The sequence below is a fragment of the Helianthus annuus genome, chromosome 16 (assembly GCF_002127325.2).
Source record: "Helianthus annuus cultivar XRQ/B chromosome 16, HanXRQr2.0-SUNRISE, whole genome shotgun sequence".
Taxonomy (NCBI): Eukaryota; Viridiplantae; Streptophyta; class Magnoliopsida; order Asterales; family Asteraceae; genus Helianthus; species Helianthus annuus.
In genome coordinates this window covers 189,784,374-189,795,841 of record NC_035448.2, presented here as the reverse complement: position 1 = coordinate 189,795,841, position 11,468 = coordinate 189,784,374, and the positions used below count along the sequence as shown (strand labels likewise).

The window sequence follows — 11,468 nt, the reverse complement described above, 5'->3', positions numbered from 1 at the left end:
CCCTCCCCTCTTTCTGTTAAATGAGACTTGGGAACAGAGTGTTAGAGGAGGGGGGGGGGGGGGTTGTGGAAATAAGGTTTGAATGTGTGAATAGCATGATCCATTTTTTTATGACCGTGGGTCTGAGAGAGTGAGAGAGACGAATAATGTTGAATTTATTACATTTTGTTATGAAGTGAGAATGAAGTTGGATTTTTGACATTATATTTTACCTTTATAGAAAAAGAATAGCAAGGAAAGAAGTGTAGTAAAATTATTCCCTGCAACTTAGTACGTAATTATAACATGTTGTCAGTCACAGTCACAACCAACAAAACCCCATTACGTCAAACTCCCCCTCTCTTTACATTAAATAGGCCTTTTTTGTAATAACCAATATTTATTTTAGTACAAATAATAATAAAGTATATTAAACTTTATTATTAAAAAACAATGCCGTTCAAAAAAAAATTAGATTTTTGTAAAAGCGATAGCTTTACTATTCAAAGATTCTAGAGGGGTATATTTCTCTATCAAAACTTACCAAAAAAAAAGGTCTCTCCATACTTTTCATTTCATAAGTTTCCATATATTCAACATCATTTTTTTATCTTAATTTATCAAATTTATACAAAAAAGGTGGATAAACACGTTAAAGCCTGTGCTGATAACCAACATACATTTATCCTCTTCGCCTTCGACACCTTTGTCTCCCTAGCTCCAGAAGTTATCCGTTTGTTGACTAGGCTCCAAAAGGTTGTCCACAGCAGTCGCTCATCAACAGGGGCAGAGGTTTGTCTTTAATAGGCTAGGGTTTCCTATTCAGAAAGGGGTAGCGGCGCAGCTTGTTGCTCGCTTAGCTGCGATATTGATGTAATTCGGCCCGTTCACGTATAATATAAGACCAAATTTTCTGAATGAAAGTTGTATCATTAAAAAAAATATAATTTTTAATGGCAAATAAAAGTATATCTCAGTAAAAGAAAAAAAAAGTAAAACAAAGAAAGAAAAGCATCTATTTTTAGAGGCAGAGATTATAATTTTAATCTTGATGGTGGTTTTGTTATCATGACGAAGTTGGCGTATTATATCATCACTACGCCTACGATTCTAGAGAGAGAAAGCAGAAGAAGCAGATCACAGGGTCAAAGCAGCAGCAGCAGAAAAGAAAAGAAAGGAAAAGAAAGGTAAAACCAATTGAATATTTTGCTAACACTAGAAGAGAGGAGAACCATATCCTCGTGATCATATTTTTCCATTGCAGAGGGTAATATTTTCACCCCTAACCCGACCCGACTTGACCCTACATTCCAAACTATTAATCCCCATCTACCCACCTCTACCTTTTGTCAAACTTATTTCATTATAGAAGATAGATAGATATTGAGAGAGATGGGTGGGTGTGAGAGGAATGGAACAGTGAGACAATACATAAGATCAAAGGTTCCAAGACTTAGATGGACTCCTGATCTTCATAGGTGCTTTGTTCATGCTATTCAAACTCTTGGTGGTACTCATAGTATGTGTTTCTTCACTTCTTTATGTTCTTTTTTATCATCATGATCATGATCATGATGCACATGTATGTGTATGTATGTATGTATATATACAAACATTTTTTGTTACTTTTTTAATGGTGTTGTGCATGTATGTGTGTATGTATGTATGCAGAAGCAACACCCAAGCTTGTTCTTCAAATGATGGATGTAAAAGGGCTCACTATTTCCCATGTTAAAAGTCATCTTCAGGTTCCCACTTCATGATTTCCCACTTTTTGTGATTTTTTTTATGAATATAAGCATTTTGTTTAATGCAAGTATATGGATCTTGTAGATGTATAGAAGCATGAGGAATGATGTTAATCACCAAGGTGAGTGTATACTAAAAACCTTCTTGGCTAACCAAAAAAAGATAAAAAGAAACCTTAAAAAACTTCTACAAACAAGATAACATGTGATCTTTATGTGGTGTTATTTTTGAGTAAAAAAGAATTTTGGAGACTAGGTTAGCATTATTTATGATTTTCTTTCCCAAAAAGTAGTCCTTTTTACAAAAATAGAACAAAAACATATAATGAACACAGTTTCTTGACACACTTCTAATTGTGGCATTTAATATAAAGAATTTTAGACGTAACTTTCCTCATTTTTAATTAGTTAAAGTTGTGTTTGGTGTTTGGATGAATTTTCATCTAACCCATATTAAAACTATGACCTTTCAGTCCTTTCTCACCCATAGTCAAAACACACACAACATAACTTTCTTGAAAGAGAAAAAAGCCTTTTGCTTTGACATATTGTTGTCTCTTTCTATTTGTTTCCTTGTGCTCTTTCAAATGTACTACTGATTTATGATAACATGCTTTGTGAACTTTCAAACTACAGATGATGATGTTCAAGAACCCATTGGGTTGTTCAGAAAGGACTCACATGAAGATAGGTGCATTCATCATGAGATTTATATACACACATCCAGTCAAGAATCTTGTCCTCGCTTCATCTACCACCCCTTCACTGTCCCTTCTAAAAGGTTACCTTGATCATCAATAATGTAGATAGATACCCTTAATTAAACTCATCAAACCAGAATTTACTATTATATTTTTTAAAACTTTGTCAACATATTATCCATGTTTGGTTTAAAAAAATAATAAAATATTTGGTTTTGATGGCTAGATTTGCAGAATGGTATTTAATATTTATGGTTCTTATTTTAGGTTAATAAGTTTTAAATATATTTTAATAATTATGGTATCAACAGAGGAAGAACTGAGACAACAGAGATGCATGGATACTGGGAAAGAAGAATAAAGGGAAAGGAGGGCATTGGTGATCACAAATGGCAGCAGCCTCATTCCTTTTCTGCTCCACATTTTCACTTCAATCCTCCCTTTACCCATCTAAAAGAATCTGACTTCCTACAAGTACATTCCCTCTCTCTCTCCAACACACACACACACACACATGCACAGTGTAAATACACACACATATACAACTTTATTGATTCTTTTGGGTGGCTTAAACAAATGAGTTCATGTACTTTACCTTGTTTCAAATATTTTTTTAATTGTTAAGTAAGTAGCATAAAACATAATGCTAAAGGCTCATTTACATCAAATATGTAAAACTATACTTGTTCATTTAGAAAATATAACATTACTAGAACCCACATCCACCATAACCTCCTTTGTTTTGATTTTGACCATATTTTAATACTCAGTTTGACCTTTTCAACTAGTTTAAACTTGATCAGGTTAACCCAAAGTTTAATTTTTTTTGACTTGTTACAAAAAACCTACTCTTGAATGTAACCTAGTAGGTTAGGTTGTCAGATATGTACAATTGACAGGAAGTTTGTTTTACCCACTCAAAGGTGATTTTGACCTGATATCACCAAAGACTTGAGTATATTTAGGTAACAATAAATATACTTTTAAACCAACCTACAAATCATCTCAATTCCATGACAAGCATCAATGAGAGAGAGTGGATAAGTGTACTCTAGATGTCCATTTAGGATATCTTGCTAGATTTCTTGCAGTGGTTGGAACTTTATTAATCCAACAGCATGATTTTGATAGGCCAAAAGTTTTGCATTGACTACTAAATATAACACTTGGGTATTGCACAACTAGTTTATGTAAAAATCTTTCACCAGAATATGGTTTCTCACTTTCTTGTATACCATTACCAAAGACTTGAGTTACATGTGTACTAGCCTACAAACTAGGGGTTAGAGAAGAACATGAAAATTGTGGTCCACTCTGTAAACAATTTAATGCAGTTGGGGAAGGACTGTACCATTTAGAATTATAAAGAGACAACCTTCCTCATTATTTCCCATCTTTTGACCAAATTTAAAACTGCAAAAAATAGTTATAAATGATGCATAATTTTTGCCCTTTCTGTTATAAATTTGAATGAATAAATTGGTGCGGGACCATGATAATCAATTTAGTGATAGTGATTTACTTGTTTAATTTGTTTGCTCAGATTTCCCAACCAGAAAATGGTGAACATGAATCGTTCAACAGAGTCGAATATGAGAAATCGGGGGATATTCAAGAAAAGGTGGACAGGGCTGGTGAATGTGGATTATCGTTGTCACTCTCGTTGCACCATCCCATGACCCAGACTTGCAACAGTTCTCTAACCAGTGAAATCAGCGAGACGCACTCGACGCATAATCAAAGCGATCACTCTTCTAACAAGCGTAGTGTTAATCTAGATCTGTCTATTGCTCTATGCCTTTGAGACTAATGTATGCAAAGGTTATTTTGGAAAATATATTTTCACTAGTTTAAGATATTTGTAGATTAAAATAGCGACTTAAGATGGTATGTATGAGGGAGCCATTATACAGTTTTCAATGGTTAATGTGATGGGTCTTCTCGGTCTAGTTCAATATATATAATGGGTGGTGGTTATTTCTATTTTAATGCCAATCAAGGTTAAAAACAATGTTTTAACATTTTATTACAAGTTTGTAACCCGTTAGGACTTAGGATATGTGTAGTGTGCGGCGCCCAAAGGGGTGCCAAACACCGTGCCAAAGGGGAATTAAGGACTTGCCCGTGAGAATGGTGACGGGTGTGAGTTGGAGATGCATGAATATGTGTGTTTTTCTTGCATTCAATGAAGGATCACTACTCACAGCCTAGGTTCAATTCATGCATTTTCAAATTACTATGCTTGTTACTGTTGGTGTTAGTGTGTAATTTTAATCTAACTATGAGCGAAAGAATTCATGCATAGCTATAGACATCTTTATTTTAAATCATGAACCGTTTAGTTAACTTTTTAATCTAAACAAATCAAATGAGTCGAGAAGGGGTTACAACAACCAACACAAAACATGCCACCACACCGCCATTGGCGAAGCTTCCCCCCCCCCCCCCCACACACACAAATTTTCCGAAACCGGGGGGGGGGGGGGGGGCGCCCCCTCGGGCTATGCCTAAGCTGCGCCCCTGCCACCGCTAAACGTGAGTAATAATCTGGTTATATTAGCGAATATAGTACAATAAAACATTAGGCTATATCCTTGGAGAATAAAATGAGAGTAAATAGTGCTAACCGGGTCCATAAGAGCATCTACAATGCTAACACAGATGAACTTTTACAAACCTCAACCTCAACATGTCATTAAATTTCAAATTCCGTTAAAAACCCTTATTTTCGCACAACACCAAACTTATGCAAACTTCCATTAAAAATACTAAAATGATACAATATATCATGTATATGAAAACCTTTGTGTGAGAGGGTGAGATGTGTAGGGGCAACATATGAGGTCCGTTGCTGGTATGTGGTTGCGGAGTAGACGTCGTCGGACACCACCCCACATCGCAGACATTGTCTGTAAGGGTGGTCCGAAATTCCGGATGTTGCCACATATTATGCGTTGTGGATGTTCCAAGGAGTAAAACCTGGTTACTTAAAAATGACCATTTTTTTTCTTTTTATTTTATTTTTCCTTTAAGGAAACGGGCTTTATTTATAAGCTCTTCTATAAAATTTATGAAATGTTTTTCCTTGACTTAAAAAAGGTCTTAGTTTATTTAAAAATAAGTTTTTCTTTTTTAATTGCTAGTAACATTCAAGAAATTTGGGTCGGTTTGGGTTGAAATTTGTTTCCTTTTGCCTGTTTGGGTTTGAGGCGTGTGTTGTATTGTCCTTTTGCCCGTTTGGGTCGGAGATATGTTTTTATAAAATTTACTTTTCAAAAAAAGTAACATTCAAGAAATCATGTGTAGCATGGAGACCGAAGAGTATACTCCTCAAAGTCTAATGAATGACACATCAGCACCACATCAATACTTTCCCCAAATTCCCCATATGCATAGCAACACTTGCCAGACTTTCAATTGTTCATTGGGATGGAGATGGTGGACTACCCACCCATTTTGTTTTGGTGAAATTTAACCATGTTTTAGCACTCAAAATGCTAATGAAAAAAAAAAAAACATATACTTTATACAGATTTTGTCAAATATGCATGAAAGTTGTACTACTCGATGATTAAAGTATCTCATTCTCAATTGGATTTAGGGGCTGTTTGGCAACATCTGAATGGTTAAGTGCTGAACCAGTAAGAGGTCTGAACTATTAAGAGCTTGTATAATGCTTAACCATTCAGAGGCAAATGTCTGACCAATTCAGATTAAAGGTCTTAACCATTCAGACTCTGTATAAATCTTAACCATTCGGAGGCAAATGTCTGAACCGTTCAGACATCTGCTCGTGAAACAAACTGTAAAATGGTATAGATCTAAACAACAACAGTAATATAGTGACAAATCATGACAAAATCTTATTATTGACCCAAACCAGAAAAGTACCCAAACCAAACCCTAGATCTCAAATAACTGAGATCTGTATGATACAAAGTACAGATTCAACAGATTATTAGATCTGTTGAATATGAAACACAAATACAAACAATACAAGAAAAGAAACAGAGATCAATATGATCTCAAACACAAACAATGATCTCTAAACAGAGATCTACAACACTGGAGAATGAAGACTCTTCAAGCACCAGTCAAACTGAACAACTGATCAACTGATCAGTAGAACGAACAAGATGAACACGGAGATGAACAGATGAAACCCTAGGAAATATCTGGAGTGAATGATTGAGCATCTTCTCTCTCTTGCATTATATAGCTGGATATAAAATCTGTTACAACAAACACCTTGCACTTTCATCAGCATAACAACAACAACCCTTATAGTTACACAAAAGCCCTTGAGCCCATACGGATATAACAAGAGCCCAATAACAACTTTATAACAAGGTCCAACAACTTGTAACCAAGCCCAACTGTTTAATGTAAAGTAAATGTATGAATTAATAGTAACAATCAATATCTCATTTTAACATCCCCCCATAATTCATACATTAAACATGTCAAACAGTCCTAACTTTCCACACATCTCATTGTGTTGACTGACACTAAGACCCTTAGTAAAAATGTCTGCTATCTGAATGTCAGTAGCAATTTTCTGTGGTTCAATTAAGCCTTTTACAATTTTTTCTCTCAAAAAATGTAAATCAAGTTCAAAATGTTTAGTCCTTTCATGGAAAACTGGATTGTAAGAAATAGAAATAGCTGACTTATTATCACAAAAGAGTTTAACAGGTAAAACATACTTTGACTTCAACTCTTGTAACACATTTTTAATCCACATAATTTCACATGTGGCTGAACACATAGCTCTATACTCAGCCTCTGCTGTAGATCTAGACACAACATTCTGTTTCTTACTTTTCCATGACACAAGTGTACCACCCAGGTAAATTGCAAACCCAGTGACAGATTTTCTGGTCACAAGACATTTTCCCCAGTCAGAATCAACATAACCTGTGATATCCAGGTTATCTGTTTTCCTAAACATAACACCTTTCCCAGGAGATTGCTTTAAATATCTCAACAATCTTAAAGCAATATCCAGGTGAACTTGAGTTGGTTTATGCATAAATTGGCTTAAAAATTGAACAGAGTAGCTTATATCTGGTCTTGTTAAAGACAAATATATTAACTTACCAATAAGTTTTTGAAAACCAGTGATATTATCCAAAAACTTAGTATCTTTACTAGTTTTACTAGTAACAAGATGAGATTGTTCAATAGGTGTTCCAACAGGCTTACACCCTAAATAACCAAACTCACTAAGGAGGTCTAAACAATACTTCCTTTGTGACAGACAAACAGAATCATTAGAATACAAAACTTCTATGCCCAAAAAATACTTTAACACCCCTAGGTCTTTTATTTTGAAACTATCACTTAACCCTTGTTTCACTTTTGTTATTTCAGTCATATTATTACCAGTGATAACAATATCATCAACATAAACCAATAACACCAAAAAAACATCATTTTTACACATAACAAACAAGGAATAATCACACAAACTTTGAACAAAACCCATATCAACAAGAACAGAAGTCAACTTCTCATTCCACTGTCTAGGAGCTTGTTTAAGTCCATAAAGAGACTTTACAAGCTTACACACCTTAGTTTTTTCATTATTAAAATAACCTTGAGGTAAGGTCATATAAACATCTTCAGACAAAGACCCATATAGAAAAGCATTATTTACATCTAACTGATACAAAGGCCAACCATTATTAACAGCAAGTTTAAGAACAATTCTAACAGTTACCATTTTAACAACTGGAGAAAAAGTCTCTCCAAAATCAATCCCTTCTCTTTGATTAAAACATTTGGCTACCAATCTAGCCTTATACCTTTCAACTTCACCACTAGCCTTATATTTAATTTTATATACCCACTTGCACCCTATAGGTTTTCTACCTTTAGGCAAATCAACAACAATCCAAGTGTTATTTCTATTTAAAGCCTCCATTTCACTATTCATGGCTTCAACCCACCTAGGGTCTTTAACAGCCTCATTAAAGGAGTTAGGCTCAACAGATTTATTCAAGGATGAAACAAAACTAAAATTATCAAAAGACAACTTAGCATAGTTAACAACCTTTTCAATTCCATACCTAACTTTACCCTCAACAACATATTCATTAAACTTTTGTGGAAATAACACTTTTCTAGAAGATTTCCTAACTGAATTCTGTCCCTCAGATTGGTTGGTATCATCACTTGACCCTACAGTGTTGCCTGCCCCACCATTATTTCCCATACTACTACTACCCAACTGCTCATTTTCAGGTTGAATATCTTCAACACTTTGAGCAGCAGCAGATGTAGAGGGAGACTCTGGTTGCTGACCCTCACTATAGGGAACTTGAGCACCAGTAGTACCCTCTTCATCATTGGGAACAGTTAGAACTTCAGACAATAGTGTTTCAGTAAAATCAAAAAAATTAATGTGATTTAGATCTGTTTTATTAAGTTGTTCTTGAGTTAAAACAGTTTTAAAAGGAAAAACACTTTCATAAAATTTTACATCTCTAGAAAAGAAAACTTTTCTATTTTCTAAACTTAACAACTTGTATCCTTTTTTCACATTAGAGTAACCAATAAAAACACACTTATCAGCATGATAAGCAAACTTATCAGTTTCATTTAAAACAGTACTAAAACACAAGCATCCAAAGTTCCTTAAGTGACTAAATGAGGGTTTAAAACCATGCACAACTTCATAAGGACATTTACCTCCTAACACAGAAGTAGGTAACCTGTTAATTAAGTACACAGCAGTCAATATACAATCAGACCAATATCTAAGAGGTAAACCACTCTGAAACAATAATGCTCTAGCTGTGTTCAAGAGATGTCTATGTTTTCTTTCAACCACACCATTTTGTTGTGGTGTATAAGAACATGAGGTCTGATGTAATATACCTTTATTCTTACAGAACAAGTTCATCTGATTATTTACAAACTCAGTACCATTATCACTTCTTATAACTTTTATCTTTTTTTCAAACTGAGTTAACATAAGTTCATAAAAGCTACACAAGTTATCAAACACTTCTGTTTTATTTGTTAACAAATAACACCAAACAGTTCTTGAAAAATCATCCACTATTGTTAAAAAATATTTAAAACCCTCATAACTTGTAACTTTATATGGACCCCAAAGATCTAGATGAACTAACTCACCTACTGTTTTAGATTTATGTTCACTAATAGGAAATGGAACCCTAACCTGTTTTGACCTATGACACACATCACAAGGTCCATGTTCTATACTTTTAACACCAAACATCTCTTTTAACACAGTTAGAACTTGATCAGATGGATGACCCAATCTGCTATGCCACAGATTTGATTTAACAAAACTATTAAAACAAACATTCACAGAATTACCATTCTTTCCCACAAAATACAACCCACTATCTTGACTACCAGTCACCAGGACTTTCCTTGATTTGGAATCCTGTAACACACAACTATCTTCATTAAACACCACACTAACGTTATTATCTTTTGCTAATCTATGAACAGATATAAGATTAACATGATAACCTGGGACATAGAACACATCTTTTAAAATAATACCATCTGTTAATTTGACATTACCAATTTTCAAAACTTTAACACTTGTTCCATTAGGATGACCAACTTTAAGATCAAAATCAGAAACATCAACTATATTAAACATATCTTTATCACTATTAACCATGTGTTGACTAGCCCCAGAGTCAATTATCCAACTAATTATACCTTCAAAAAACATAGAACTAGAACAACTCACACCACTAGTAACAAAACATGACTCACCTCCTACATTTGTAGACTCCAGCCCAGTACTTGACACATTAGTTGACTTTTCCCCAACTAAGGTTAACAGCTTAGCTATCTGTTCAGGTGTAAAAGGCAAACCAGCAGTAGATACACTAGAAGAAGACCCAACAACAGCATTGGATTTATTAGTTATATTTGTTTTACCAGAAGAGTTATTAGATTTCCTTTTAAAATTTGGAGGATAACCTATCAGTTCAAAACATCTATCAACTGTGTGACCTATCATATTACAATGTGTACACTTAAAAACAGAATTAGGTCCCCTTTGATTAGATGCTTTCTTCCTTGATTCACTAGACTGATTGGACTTAGACACAAAGGAAACACTTTGGCCTTTTGACCCACTACCACTTGACATCCTATGAGACTCCTCTCTAGATACAACAGAAAAAGCAACCTTGACAGATGGGAAAACTTCTCTGGTTAAAAGATTTGTTCTAACTGGTTGATATACATCATCCAACCCCATAAGAAACTGCATTAGTTTAATTAACATTGAAAAATCATTATAGTCTTTAGCAGCCTTACATGAACATGTAGGCAGTTTGAGCATAGCATCAAACTGCTTCCACATAGTAGTAAGCCTGTTATAATACTCAGCAACAGTTGAACCATTTTGTGAAATACAATTGATTTTTTTAAACAAATCATAAACCACAGAACCATCTATCTTGTCATAGGTTTCTTTTAAATCTTCCCAAACCTCTGAGGCAAGTGTAGAAAACACTTGTCCCAAAAATAACTCCTCTGACACAGAATTCAATAACCAAGTTAACACAACTGAATTACACCTATCCCATTGACTAGCAAGAACATCATCCTCTGTGGATTTTTTACATTTACCATCAACAAAACCAAACTTATTCTTGGCTTCTAAAGCCAATTTCATAGAAGTAGACCACACAGAATAGTTTTCAGTACCCTTCAATTTAACACTAACAATAGTAAGAGCACTAGAATCACTAGGATGTAGATACAATGGATCTCCTATATCCAACTTACTTATTAAGGTCTGAGACGTGCTAGCATTTGGCTCTGGCAGAACCATGATAGCACAACACACAATAGACTCAAACAAACAAACACAGAGAAAACCACAAGAAATAACAAAGATCCCAGATATACACACAACCTAGGGCGAAGCTGTATCAGTGTCCAGATTCCAGGTTCATCACTTATAGTGCCTGGACAGGTCTTAATACAGGAGCCAAACTATGTAAGTCAAACACACCCTCAACAATCAATAACCAAA

The 11,468-nt window shown here is 34.6% G+C and overlaps 1 protein-coding gene across 1 annotated transcript; it reads left to right on the top strand.

Moving 5' to 3' along the window:
- The first annotated feature begins 1,078 nt into the window (after positions 1-1,078).
- LOC110920504 (putative Myb family transcription factor At1g14600) lies at positions 1,079-4,409 on the top strand. The gene is made up of 6 exons (XM_022164727.2): positions 1,079-1,498; positions 1,651-1,727; positions 1,813-1,849; positions 2,364-2,508; positions 2,740-2,902; positions 3,972-4,409. Exons 1-6 carry the CDS (start codon positions 1,372-1,374, stop codon positions 4,230-4,232), a joined length of 810 nt encoding a protein of 269 aa, XP_022020419.1. The 5' UTR covers positions 1,079-1,371; the 3' UTR covers positions 4,233-4,409.
- The last annotated feature ends 7,059 nt before the right edge of the window (positions 4,410-11,468 follow it).